We start from the raw sequence: 14,541 nt of genomic DNA, 5'->3' as shown, positions 1-14,541 counted from the left end.
GGGTCTGGCAGAGGCCGGGTGGCCACGGTGAGGGTGCTATGTAGTGGGATTGCCAGGCCTGTAAGGGCATTCCTAACTCTTGTGACTGACTGTATGAATCCAGGAGGAACAGGACACTGTGTGTGCCTCTTCATGAGCAAGTGGTCAGATGAGGAAACATACCCAAGGCTCTTTTAATTCAAAAACAGGATGTACATTTTGTTGTTTTTTTTAAAACTCAATATGATTTATTTAGAATTGCCATGTGCTCAGTTAATCTAAATATTCCAGATTATTTTATTCCCTCTGGAAACATTTTCTTTTATGACACTTTTCTAGTTCCTTTGTGAAATTATACACCTATTTTGTCATTTAAAGTCATGTGATAAAAGGTATTTTAGTAATAATTTTTGCAGGCCATATGGTAAAACACTTATCTTTCATCTCTTTTTTTGCGTGTCTATAGAAGTTATTGGGTTAGAGCTAAAAAAGCACCCTTTATAGTGTCACAATTTTAATTTTTAAAAATTAAACTTTTTATTTGAAATTTAAAATATACCCCAAAGTAGAGAATAGAATAATGAACCCTCTCATACTCATCACCAATCTTAATATTTTCCAGTTTTATTGAGGTACAATTAACATATAACATTGTATTAGTTTAAGGTATACAACATAATGAGTTGCTATGTGTATATATTGCAAAATGGTTACCACAATAAGTCTAGTTAACATCCATCACCACACACAGCTACAATTTTTTTTTTCATCGATGAGAACTTTTAAGATCTACTGTCTTACACAACATTGTAAATCAACTATACACCAACAAAAATTAAGGGGAGAAAAAAAGCCCTAAGACCTTTTCACATCTATAATAATTCTAATAATTCTCTCCAACTCTTTCCCTCACACTAAATGAAAAAAATAACAACCAAAACAAAAAAACACAAGATCTACTATCTTAGCAACTTTCAAATATGTAATACGGTATTATTAGCTCTAGTCACCATGCCATACATTACATCCTCAGAACTTGTTTATCTTAAAACTGGAAGTTTGTGCCTTTTGACCACCTTCACCCTTTTCCTTCAGTAATTTTCAACACTTTGTCAATTTTGTTTCATGTATCTCCCTTACTTTTTTTTTTAATTCCAAATTACAGATCTCTTTTAAACTTAGTGAAATATCTTACCAAGTTTCATCGCAGTGGTGTATCTGGTGTGGTTCAGGACTCAGCAAGACTGAAAGGAGGGGAGAAGCGTGGTCTGTGCCCACACACGACTCTTCCTCACCTCTCTCTCCTGCAGCAGGAAGAGGCAGGTGATGGCATGAAGCCACAGTCAGGTGCTTTGACTCCTTTCCTACCGGACCTCAAGTACCTACCTGACCCCTCTGGCCTCCGAGGACGCCATTGGCCTTACTCTACTGGCCCGTTGCTCTCCTGTTTAACCTGCCTCTAGGCCAGGCTCCTGCTGCCCGGCCCTGTCACTGCTCAAGTCTTAGTTCACAAAAACCAGTTCCTCTCTTCCACAGTTCCTTTCCATCATTCTGTCATCACATAAAAAGCAAAGCAGTTTCTTCTGGAGGAGATAAATGGCCAGACCCCGTTTACCCAGAACTCATGTCTCTAGTCCTGATCATATTAGCAGTCAGAGGTGAACTGCACTCAGCAGAAGGCCCCACTTTCCACTAAAGACATTGCACCAGGCAGGAAGGTGGGGATGGGAACAGACAACTTACAGCTTCTGCCTCCGTGGGGGCTTGTGTGGCCTGTCCTGGAAAGACAGTAATATGCCTTCAGAGACTTGGGGTCTGCATTAGCCTCTGCCATGCCCATGCCCATCCCTGAGGATTTGAGGTTGAAATTCTTCTTTTTCTTATGAAAATTTTAGCTATCCCCAAAAGTAGAAAGAATAGAATACTAAGCTCCCACATAGCCATCACCAGTTTCAATAATTATCAACATGTTGTTGTTTAAACTTTTTAATCATGCATCGTAGTAGTAAAAGAGAGTTTCATATCCCCAGTCTGGGTATGTTTGTTTGTGTATTGATGATATACCCATACCCCTGTACTGTTAAATATCATTACTCAACCAATAGAAAACTGAGTGGTGGGAACAGGGCTTCTGATATCTTCTCTACACCCTGTATACACCCTCTGTGCCACCCCTGGGGGGGGCACACACTCTGCTTTGGATCCTAATTATTTAGAAACATAATAGCAATTCACCAAATGTGTATTGGAACCCACTGTCACAGACCCTGTGTGAGTGCTGAGAGGGAAGGTGCTGGGGCAGGATGACAGGTCTCCCTACTGGCAGCCCACTAGGTCAGCAGAATGTCACGACTGACCTCTCCAGGTGAGACGCCTGTGCGAGCCCTACCTGGGATATTGACCTCAACTGCCTCTTCCTAAGCAGGCGCTCCGCCATGAGCCCCAGACCCTGCACTCTGGGCATGTTTTATGCTTTGTTGTTTTTTCTTATTTTGACAAATTATTTCTCCTGGTTCTCTGAGATAATTTTGACTGCTGTGATTTTTTTACTGTTTGGACCTTTGTTGTCTTAAAAAAAACAGTTTTATCGCTGTCATTTTTTAGAGTAATCTTTATGCCTAGTTTATCTTATTAACTTTTCTCCCCTTTTACCTTTCGTTTAAAAATAAGGAGTAGGAAGGGGCAGCGCGTGGGACACTGAGATGATGACAGGCCAGGTCTCAGGTTAGAAGGTTGGGTGCCCGCACCGTCTCTGTTCTGCTCTGCTCTGCTCTTCATAGCTTCTTTTCATCCTCACAGCAGGAGTCATTTGGTCGTTGGGAGATTGGATCCCAAATTCAGTTGGCAAAAAAAGCATAGTCTTCATGTTAAAAATAAAATAAAAACTACCCACTCAGGTGATTCAGGGACCCTGAGGGCCAGAGTACCCTGTAAGACTGGACTAAGACCAGCCTGAAGATAGTGTAGGACTGGCCAACTGCTGGGAGAAGAGCCTGACCTTATTCCCAGAAGTCAGGAGCATTACAGTTTTGTGAACTCAAGATCTTGCCCTCTGGCAGGGCTGAGCACCAGCTCTTGCCCACCACAGAGGCAAAGGAAGAGGTTAGGGAGCTGTGGTCAGGGTGGGCTGGCAGGGCCCTGGTGGGTCTGACCCTGGAGATTTGTAAAGTTTTTTGAATTTCACTTTAAGGTTTTTCTGTTTTGTTTCGATGGTGATATAATAGGGTCTCTAACCAAGCTATGAAATCCTTTTTATTCTGCACATTTTATAAGATAGATTTAAAACGCTCCATTGAACTCCAAGACAGTGAATTAATAGCCTCTTCTTTGTTGTGGGCAGGTCTTCCTGACTCCCTCCCTTTATCATGAGAACCGAAGGAGGCACTAGCTGTGGCTGAAATGATCTCCAGCTGGGTTCCCAAGAGAGGCATGGTTGTCCATTTGTTAGATTGCCTTTTTTTTTTTTTTTTAAAGACTTACCCTTTTTAAAAGAGGGGAACTATAACATCTTCCATTAACTATAGCCTGCATATGAATAAGAAACCCTGCAAGCTCAAGGACCTGCCTTACTTCCTGACCTTTTAAAGTCTCCACTCTTCCCACTGCACCCCCGCCCCGAGAAATGTATTCAGTACCAGGGGTCCGTCTTTCATGCATTTACCAAGAACTAAAGAAGAGCTCAACAGCATTGTGGGCGGGCTGGATGTTCTCTAGAGCAAGTTAGTGAGTGTGCGTGACCTCAGGGCCAAGCATTAACTCACTGTGTCTAGCAGTACCTTTATGGTCTGTTAAACTTCCACCCAGTTTCCTGACCCACTTCTAGCTCTACTGGGGAGTAGGGAAACAGCTGGGAGCTCAGATATATAGAGGAATTTAGAATGATTGAGGTAGCATTTTAATTGTATAGGAGGAAGCATGGGATGGTTGATAAATAGCCTTGGGACTTGTAACTAACCTTGTATAAAATATGGTCAGACACCTACCCTAAATGAGACTGTTGGATCCAGTATAAAGATGTAAGTATGCTGTTTATACTACAAGATAGCCAGATAGCTTAGCAGGGCTCTTACCCTTTAATTGAATCTTGGGGTCTTCAGTAGATTTATGAGAACATAATAAAATTTTATCTGGAACGTTTCTGGAAAAATGGTTTTTTTTTTTTCTGTATACGTCAGCAAAAATCCACTTACAGTCTCAAAAATAACAGATTTCATGTGGGCGACTGAGCAAAGGAGGCAGAATGGAGAGGTGAAGAGAAGCCTGAGGGAGGCTTAGAATCCTGAGTTCAAGTTGCCAGGCTGTGTGAGCGTGAGAAAAATCCCGTCACCTCCCTGGAGCCTGGTTGCTTGTCTGTAGGAGGAAAGCACGGAGCTGGACGCCGTTGTGGTCAGCAGCCCGTTCCCTCGTGTCGCTCGTCCCCGCCTTATTTTCACCTGCTGTGGGCTGAAAAGCCACGTGGCCCCGCTTATCAGGCTCAGGTAAGGGGTAGTGGAGAATCAGAGGGGCTGCCTCCCGAGAGCTGTCCTGGAGGGTTCTGTTTTTGTTGCTTAGAGACTCTCTTTGCTTCCTGGCCCACTGCTGAGATGGATGACGTTGTCACACAAATGATCCCTGGTTCAAGCTAGCACATTGTCCCCATACCGTAAAATAACAGTGGCATCACCTCCCGTGCAATTCATGTCTGTATGTATTTCTAGTATTGACAGTGGTATTCCAGAAAAATATTCGTTGCTCTCACAGGAATTTTATATATATATATATTTTTTGTTTGTTTGTTTTGTTTTTTGTTTTTTGTTTTTTTTTGCTCTTTAGTCATCATAATGTCTACAAGAGAAGCTATTGAGAGTTGTCTTCTGTAGAATTGTTTCTGTTTGAGAATAGTGATTGGGTGTCCCTTTGTGAAGATACCAAGCTTATGGTATTCTGGATCTAGACTTTTCAAAGGGACCATCTATATGCTTAATCTCAGTCTTCTAAAATGTTTTAAATATATTTTTGAAAACTCAATAGAACTTCTTATATTGCAAGAGTGTACTTGGTCATCCTACTAGCATTTAGGAATCTATATTTCCCTTGAGAGAACTTGCAAATTACATTTCTCTTGCTTTTAATAACATCATGTAGAAATAGAGCTGTAAGCTAGAATTGATTTTGCTGCAAGAAAAAAGTGTGGCTTGGTCATTCATGTATAAAGAATATGCTATAGCGTATACACCTTTAATAATGACAGTCTCCTTGAGTTGGCAATAAGCAACTCTCCAGTTCTCAGACTTCAGCTCACTTCATGACTAAACATAGGCTTAGTAGGAATCTGCTTGTGGTTTATTAGTCATGTGAGAAAAATCTGGGGTTTCTAATTAACTACAAACTTAATGATATGCCGGCAATGTGGTACTTATGCTAAAAGAGTCAGTGCAAATGTAGGTCACGTTAGTAGATCAATAGTGCCTAATTAGAGGAAGTAACCTTTCCCCCAGGAAAGGTAAGGAAATCCAGCTGCCACGTTCAGCCATTCACCCCAGGCTGCAGCTTTCAGAGGTGATGTGAGGTGACAGCAGATGGTGTTACACGTAAAGACGCCCGCGTGAGGTCTCAATTCTTGGCGGCACTGCTCTGAGAGTGTGCCATTGGCCTGCAAATTCACATCGCTACTTCTTTTTTTTATATGTATACATTTATTTACTTATTTATTGTATTGGCTGTGTTGGGTCTTTTTTGCTGTGCACGGGCTTTCTTTTAGTTGCGGTGAGTGGGGGCTACTCTTTGTTGTGGTGCGTGGGCTCCTCATTGCCATGGCTTCTCTTGTTGCAGAGCACGGGCTCTAGGCACATGGGCTTCAGCAGTTGCAGCACATGGGCTCAATAGTTGTGGCTCACGGGCTCTAAAGCTCAGGCTCAATCGTTGTGGCACACAGACTTAGTTGCTCCGCGGCATGTGGGATCTTCCTGAAGCAGGGATCAAACCCATGTCCCCTGCATGGGCAGGCGGATTCCCAACCACTGCACCACCAGGGAAGCCCCACAACGCTACTTCTTTTGGAAGATTCACATGTCCTCTTTCATCTCAGAAAGAGTTCTGCCATCAGCATTAGCTGTGTCACCCCCACCCCATTAGCCATCCTAATACCTGCAAACCTGAACCAATTTGCCATCCACGTAGAGATATTTTCAGAAACAATCAGGAGCATGAAGTTCTGCAAAGCGGGGAGAACTTGAGACGGGGCCTCTCTGCAAATGAACATTCAGTTCCAAGTAGTACCTTGAAGCACTTTGAATTTGCCTCCTCCCCACCAAAGCCCAACCACTAAGTAAGAATTGCCTATGGCTACGGCCTCTTTGCCCTTCACTGTTGAGGTTCAGGGAACCTTGGTGTTTGGGCTGGACTCCACCCAGTCTACTCTCTCAGATTAGGGGACCTGAGCCCAGAAACCACCTTTCCCCTGCCTTGGGTTACCACTCGGCCATTCCTCCCCATGCGCGGCCCCCGGCAGTTCAGTCACAGTGTGAAACAGAATTCTCTGGCCACCCCTTTGCTGCTCAGGTTCCTGTTGAGCCTCCTGGTGCTAAACCTCACTGTCAGGCTGGCCGCTGGCACCCCCGCGTTATCTCAGCTGCCAGCAAGGGCACCGCCGCTCCCAGTGTGCCCTTCCCGTCTGCAGTAAGACCTGTGCTGGCCCAGGCCCTGTAGGGGTTATTGGACCTCCCATCCCTGTGTATTTCAGAATAAAAACTATTAAGCCATCCAGAGCAGACAAACAAAAAGATAAGGAAATCCAGCTAAATTCTGATTTTTTCAGTGACTGCTTTGCCAACTCTCAGATGGTCTCTCGCATAGAGTTCTCCTCTTCTGTGTTGCCCTTTTCCTGCTTGTATCCTAGAACGTGCTCCGTCTACCTATGAGTCGTCCAGCACCGGATCCCAGGCATCAACGTGCAGGAGCTTTTGTGTACAGGTGCGTGCGCAGGCGTCCTCTCTCCTCCACTTGGTGTCCGGCTCCCACGTTCTGAGACAGGGTGGTGCTTGTTGGAGCCGGAGCCTGAGCCTGAGGCCCTCCTCAAAACACGGAGGCACCAGTTTGCAGGATCTTTCGACTTTACAGCTCCCTTGTCACGTGTCAGGAAAAACAGGACTCTCCCTCTCACTGCAGTCTCTCTGCAGTCACTGCCATGTCAGTCAGCTTTGCTACCGTAACAACCAATTCAAAGACTCTCGGCCTTTCAGCAAACCTTTTTCACTCATATTACCTTATTCCCCGCTGTGCTCTCTGCCCTGTATCTTCCCCTTCTGCAACTGTGGCTGAAGGAGCATCCCCTCTTCGGGACATGGCATTCTCATGACAGAGGGAAGGCTGTGAGAGTCTCTGTTTGGACAAGGTGTATATCATGTGTGCTCGTGATCCATTGGTTAAAGCAAGTCACGAGGCCCTGCCAACATTCTTCTCAGGCATTCATCCCAGGTTGCGGCTTTCAGAGGTGACATGGCATGGGCAGCAGATGGGTGCCTAGCGGAGGCGAAGGAATACCGTGGGGGGGCTCAGAGTGCTGGGGAGGCCCCTAACGATGCTGTCACTCCTGCTGTCCACGGAAGGGTTCTGCAGGGTAGCCTCACCTTTAACCAGATGCTCTCCACTGTCCCGCCGCCTGGATATTCATCCTCCTTCTGATGCCCAGTCTGCTTGACCTTCCCTAATAGAATATCACAGACTGGATGGCTTAAACAACAGAAACTTATTTTCTCATTTTTCTGGAGGCTGGAAAGTTCAAAATCAAGGTGTTGGTAGTGTTGGTTTCTATTGAGGACTCTTCCTGGCTTGCAGATGGCCACCTTGCCCTCTTGCTTTGTCCTCACGTGGCCTTTCATCTGTGTGCATGTCCTCCTGGTGTCTCTTCCTTTTCTTAAAAGGACACCAGTCCTATGGATTAGAGCCTACCTTATGACCTCATTTAACTTTCATTACTTCCTTAAAGGCCCCATCTGCAAATACAGTCAATTCTGGGGGACACAGTTCAGTCCCTAACACCCAGTATCCTTGGGATAAGGCAGCTTTCACATACATAATCTAATTTCATTTTCTCAACAAGCCTGTGAAGAAGTTACCTGATCATCATTTCTACTTTATAGATAAGGAAGATGAAGTAACTTGTTAGTAAGTGGAGGATTCTGGACTGAGACTGTTTCTTTGATTCCAAATCACATGTTCTTTGAACTGTATCATGGAGTTTTGGCCCTATGAATGTTGGACATGAAATACCATACACTTACTGAATTAATCACTGTGAGGATTACGTAGTATGTGGAAGATTGTTTATAAAATGTTAAGTACAGAAAATAGATCACAAAGATAAATGTGCTGTGGGTACCACCATGTAAAAACTGTGGATAAAACTTGAAAAGGAACAGAAAAAAATGAAGTACTTGGCCTTCAGGGTGGTAGGGTTTTATTCCTTTTTTGTGTTAAAGTTGGCTTAAGAAATACATTTTTAAATAGCAGAATTTTAGCTCTTAGCGAGGAAGAGATTGGAAGTTGGTGGGAACAGAATTGTGAGTCTGTCTGTCCCTAGCTTTTTGGGACCCAGAGACTTAGGCCAACTACCAAACACCATAGTGTTTAACAGACTCCTTCACTGTGAAACCTCATGCAGTTCCAGCTTCCCTGACTGAACTGCTCCAATTCATTTGATGAGCAAGGCAAGTCCCTGTGAGTTGAGAGGGCTAAAGTCAAATATAGTCTAGAAGAAGATCAGCTACTACAGGGGCAGAGAGTTGAACTTGTGCCACGGGGAAGGGCGAGAAAAAAATATCAAATGTGGGCAGAGATTATGCCCTCCCACCCTCAAGTCCAAGTAATACAGGATCTGGGCTAGCAGGGGTGAAGGCGAAAAAGGCAAGTGTAAATAGAAAATATATGTGTAATAGGAAGTCTGGAAGACATTCCAGGAGCTTTCTGCTTTTTGGATACCCCCCCCTTTCTTAATTTTTAATTTAATTAATTTGTTTATTGGCCGCACTATGCAGTTTGCGGGATCTTGGTTCCCTGACCAGGGATCGAACCCGCGCCCCCTGCAGTGGAAGCGTGGAGTCTTAGCCACTGGACTGCCAGGGACGTCCCCTTGGATCCCCTTCTAAAGACCCTCAGGGCCCCCTCTGTAGGCTGGCCTCCGGGAGCCCAATCTGGCAGTAATTGTGCTCTAAGACTCCTAGATGAAAATGTTTTCAAGTACATGTATCATTCGTGTGATTTTATTACCAGAGAGTCCTCCCTTTTCTTTTATCCTGGAACAAAGTCATCTGTCTCTTAAAATTATGTCTGTTGTATGAGCAGGTCCTGATAAAGTGTGCTGTGGGTCTTCATCCTGTCGATTAACAGAGGTGTTCCCATTTATCACTCCCTAGGTTAGTGTGCTCTCTTGTCTGAAATCAACATCCATCTTACCTATCACAGTGGATATTTTCCTTCTAGTACCAAGGTTGTTCCTCAGCAAGATCTCTTATTTTAGGAGTTAATAGATTTGGATCGTAAAAATAGAGTTAAACTGAGACAGGCTGGGACCCTGGGACCCTTTGCTGACAGACCTGTTCAGCTAAGCTAGCCCAGACATTTTATCAGTCCACTTGGGAGAAATAGGAGTCATTCCCAAATCCAGTATGAGAAAATTCGTATGTTTAACAAAGAAAAATTAGCGACCAATTCTTAACTAAAAGAAGCTCCCTCAGAAAGACATACTCTGTCATAGGATTCCTTTCATAGTAAGCTAGGTATTTCACATATGATTCAGTTTACATAAAAGAAAATCTGTTTTCATGTATTTCACAAACATCTCTGGCAGAATATTGTATACACATTGCTCTGTTATGTGAGATATAATGGTCTAGCCTAGGACTTGGTTTTTGCTGATCAGAAAGATTGCCTTCTATGATGCCAAACTCAAAAATGTTAAGAATGTACCTTAGCGAAGGACTTTGGATTTATTGATCTTGGATTTATCTTGGATCTGTTTATGTTTTCATTTGTGCCATTTGGGGTATAATGAGTTGCGTGTTTCCCACTTGTGTTCAGGTAGTATTCTTTTATCTCTCCTTGACTCAGGGATCACAAACTCAGATGACTAATGTAAGAAGTCATGAAAGTGGTCTGGTGTCCCACCTGCAGAGAACAGCTACTCTCAGCTTCAGTCCCTATTGCCACATGGGAATTTGGGACCAATGTGGCCAAGATGTTCAGATTTTTCACTAGAAGCCCCAAACCTGAATTTTTTTTCTTTTTAAAAAAAATTATTTATTATTTAATTATTTATTTTACTTATTTTGACTGTGCCAGATCTTAGTTGAGAAACGCAGGATCTTTATTGCAGCACACGGGCTCTTTAGTTGTGGCATGCAGACTCTTAGTTGTGGCATATGTGTGGGATCTTAGTTCCCCGACTAGTGGTCGAACCCGGGCCCCCTGCATTGGGAGTGTGGAGTGTTACCCACTGGACCATCAGGGAGGTCCCTGAATTTTTAAACAGTGTCGAGTCAATCAAAAATTTAAAAAGATACCGTATAGTCCCCAGTCTGTAGGTATCCCATTTTATTTCTGGATGCCACATCTGTGTTTTTGTACCCTAGACACTGTAGGTACTCAGTTCATTTCTGTCTTAAGTATATACCTCGTTTACATTTCACGCGCACCTCCTAGTTCCTGGGATTTGATGTATGAATCCATAGTCTCCGAATTGTGACAACTGTTAATATATCACTTTCAGCAGACTATATTAAATTATTCTGTAATTACATAGAAACAGGTCCATATGCTGCGTTTTATTTACCTTGACTCAAGGCACAGCCATAGACACCGGTAAAATTATGAAGTCAGTCGTGTCATCTGCTGTTGTTATCAGTTGTTGTTCTTGAGGGGGAGTGCCAGTGTCACAGTCACAGGCCAACTCTTTGTCATTCTCTCTGCAGCCGGCATTCCACCCAGCTGACAGCGTGCGGGGAACCCGCCACCACGGGCTGGTGGAGAGGCCGGCCCGGACCCGATTCCACCCCCTCCACCGACGGCCTGGGGACAAGCCGGGACGACAGATATCCTTTTTCATTGTCTGAGGAGAGGATAAGTTTTGAAATGTTTGAAGGGTTTTCAGGATTTATCTTCCCTGTCATTCCCCTTTGGCCTCAAAAATCTTCATTTTATCTGATGAACGAAGGCAATGAAAATAAGTGAGTTGGAAACCAGAAACATCTCTGCAGCTAAAAATGGAGGCATCATTGTAGGCGTTTACTTTATGAAAGTGTCAATAAAATTCAGTTTAATGAAGTAACTGAACATAAACAACATGTAATTCAGCCCCATTGCAAGACCTTCTCAGCATTTTCTTCAGAAATCAGCAAAGTCAGACTTAAACCTGACTTTGAATCAGGTTAGAGAGATTTAGTCTGTCTAGCGAACACTGACATACAGATAGGTGATTTATTTTTATTTCTGTTGACCCACTGACCTGCTGCTAGAACTTACAGAAGAAATTTTCTATGATTTTCTATTTATGGAGATTCAAACTCAAAAAATGACAACTAAAAAAAAAAAAGACAACTAAATGACAACTAAAACATAAAGCTGGTGTTTAGGAAAATCTTACGTAGTGATGTTCACTCACACCAAATCCTATGCTGTTGAGTCGGAAGACAGAAAAGGAGATTGTGAATTCATCTGACAGTTTTATTTGTGAGGTCAGAGTGGGGTGTGCTGCTGGGGGTCCAGCATTGTGCTCAGCGCTTCTGGAAGCAGACCTGAGCTGGATTCTGTGGGAGAGGACACAGATAAGTGTGCCAGGAGGGCCTGCGCTCTCCCTTGGCTCTTCTCACCCACGGGGGTGGAGGAAGACGAGAAAGGCGGGGTGAGCCTTACTGCAGAGCTGGATTCCTGGCAGTGATGGTAGAGTTGGCTTCACCAGCCTAGAAACCAGGAAGTGGGGGGGAGGGCACTCCTGTTTACTGAGCACCTACCCATGCCAGGCACTGTGCTGGGCAATTCGTACGTCCTTTAGTCCTCAAAACTTACTGAGCACTTTACTTTTTTTTAACCCCCATTTTCCAGTGAGGAAACTGAGTGTCAGAGTAACTTGCCCAAAATTCCACTGCTGAGGTTGGAGGGGCCCAGATTCAGCCCAGGTCAGACCGATCCCCCAGCTTGGGCATCTCCCTCGATCCCGCACTCAGTCATCCCCTGGACCACACTCAAGAGAGACCCCCGTGGGAGGAGTTGTGGGGACACACAGAGGAAACCACTGCTTCTCTTGCCCTCAGGCTTCTTGCAGTTCTCTGTCAGTTTGAGGTGAGGTTAATGACCCCAGTGAATGGTTACTTCTCCTCTTTTCCAGGTCCAGGTCACACCACATTTGGTCGACTGAGATACCCTGACTTCTAGTCTTGTATATTGTGTGACCACTATCAGGGAAAGTGAAATTGATAACTGATTTTTGTAATTCCTTTCTGGGAGGCGAGAATTCTACCATTTTAACCACTGATGGGCCCCTCACATTCCTTTCTGGAATGTGTAATAACTTTTCCAATAGAATGCAAAAGGGAAAGCAGAATTGAGGCCGTTCTTCAGCTAATTCACACTTGTGTGGGTGGAGCAATACATGGAGCCACTGTCTAAATTGCTTGGAACTTTCAAATAAAAGAGTGTTTCTTTGCTTGATGTAACTAACATTATATCTTTTTCTAACTTCTCAATTCTCTCTTTTTCTTGTAGGTGTTCTCTCTAAATATTATAATACATATAGATATATTTGTAGCTATCTCAGATCCTTTTTTGCAGAAAGTATAGTCTAAATATATGCGTATACTTACAGCTTTTTCAACTAGAGGAATATCTGGAAGAGTAGGAAATTGAAGAAAAGCAACAGAAAAATGTTCATTCACTTAAAAACAATTAGTGTCAGGTGCCATTTACACACTGTAGATATCATGGCGAACATAACATAGTCCCTGCCCTCATGTTGCTTGTAGTTTAGTGGGAGAGGCAGCTGGGTGAGCGAGCAGTCTGAGTGTGGTGTGGTGACACAGCCTAGGGTCTGTGCAAGCTCAAAGGAGCACAGCCTGCACCAGTCTTGGGGGGATGGAGAAGGCATCTTGGAGGAAAGCCTGAGGCTTGACGGATAGGTAACAAGTGAGGGGATGATGTGTTTATTTACTTAACAGGTATTCACAGAGCCCTTTCTCTCTACAAGGAACTGTTCTAAGCACTGGGGACTCAGTGGTGAATGAGACAGGCATCTCCCTGCCTTCTTTAAAAAAAAAAAAAATTATTTATTTATTTGGCTGCACCAGGTCTTAGTTGCAGCGTGGGATCTTCGTTGCAGCATGCAGGATCTTTAGTTGCAGCATGCAGGATCTTTAGTTGCAGCATGTGGGATCTAGTTGCTCGACCAGAAATGGAACCCGGGCCCCCTGCATTGGGAGTGCAGAACCTTACCCACAGGACCACGAGGGAAGTCCCGTCCCTGTCTTCTTGAGTTTACGGTCCTGTGGGAGATGACACACAGCAGACAGGTAAAAAAAAATGGTTAAAGGAAAATAATTTCAGGTGATCGTAAGTGACATACAGGGAGGAAGACAGCCGGGGAAGAAATGCTTCAGGCAGAGGGAATAGCTTGTGCAAAGTGCCAGAAGGGGAGACGTCACTGTGTATTCAGGTGACTCTGTCTCTTTTCAGGTAATAAGTCACTGGTTATAACTTGACCATGTACACAGGTCAGCTTATGAGAGCAGCAGCAACACAGATCAGCTCCTAAGGGGAGGAGAAGCTAGAGCCAAACAAATACACAGATGAATTAAAGTTGTTCATCAGACAGTGCGAGTCTGACTCATAGACATGAGACGTCTCTCTGAGGCACCTAATGGGGTTCCTGGGACTGGACATCTGCTGACTGAAAATTTGAGTTCTTTAGTGTAGGCCTGCCCATGAATAAACAGCGAGTCTCTTTTGAGGAATCAAGGGATCTTGAGTTCCTAGTAAGATATGAAAGTGGGGTGAGGGCTTCCTAGGTGGTGCAGTGGTTAAGAATCTGCCTGCCAATGCAGAGGTCACGGGTTCGATCCCAGCTCCAGGAAGATCCCACATGCCACGGAGCAACTAAGCCCGTGTGCCAAAAAAAAAAAAAAAAAAAAAAAAAAAACAAAAAAAAGAAAGTGGGGTGATTTTATGTCAAAGGTACGAATATATTCAGGAGAAGATGGGGAAGAGGGCTGCAGTTCCATCTTTCCTTTCCTGGACTGCAGTCATTTGATTTTGAAATAATTTGCTTAAAATGTTTGCCTTTCTCACCAGTCTATTACCTCTTTAATGAAGTTTTATTATTTGGAAGTATTAACACTGGTTTGAATCTGTTTAGAACAAAGAGAAGAAATGTATTCAGAATTTTCTTCTTCCTGCTGTTTCTTGGCTTGGGTGTTACTTTAGAATGCGTCCAGCGGCTTAGGGAAGGGTTCAGTCCTCCACTGCAGGGATCTCAAATAAAATGAGCGTTGTTAACAGTGTGGCAGCCTCAAGCAGCGCAGTGCGGGCGCAGGGGCATTC

The 14,541-nt window shown here is 44.0% G+C and overlaps 1 protein-coding gene across 3 annotated transcripts in view; it reads left to right on the top strand.

The window, feature by feature from the left end:
- The window catches only part of CRTC3 (CREB regulated transcription coactivator 3), a 95,457-nt gene that overhangs the window by 44,801 nt on the left and 36,115 nt on the right, over window positions 1-14,541 (top strand). For all 3 annotated transcript variants that reach the window (XM_057721753.1, XM_057721752.1, XM_057721754.1), the window contains exon 3: window positions 10,926-11,045. In XM_057721753.1, coding sequence (XP_057577736.1) covers window positions 10,926-11,045 — 120 coding nt within the window. The remainder of the gene's footprint in view (window positions 1-10,925; window positions 11,046-14,541) is intronic.

The sequence above is a fragment of the Hippopotamus amphibius genome, chromosome 2, assembly GCF_030028045.1.
Source record: "Hippopotamus amphibius kiboko isolate mHipAmp2 chromosome 2, mHipAmp2.hap2, whole genome shotgun sequence".
Taxonomy (NCBI): Eukaryota; Metazoa; Chordata; class Mammalia; order Artiodactyla; family Hippopotamidae; genus Hippopotamus; species Hippopotamus amphibius.
The sequence above is the reverse complement of the archived record's forward strand: the minus strand, read 5'-3'. Positions and strand labels throughout refer to the sequence as shown.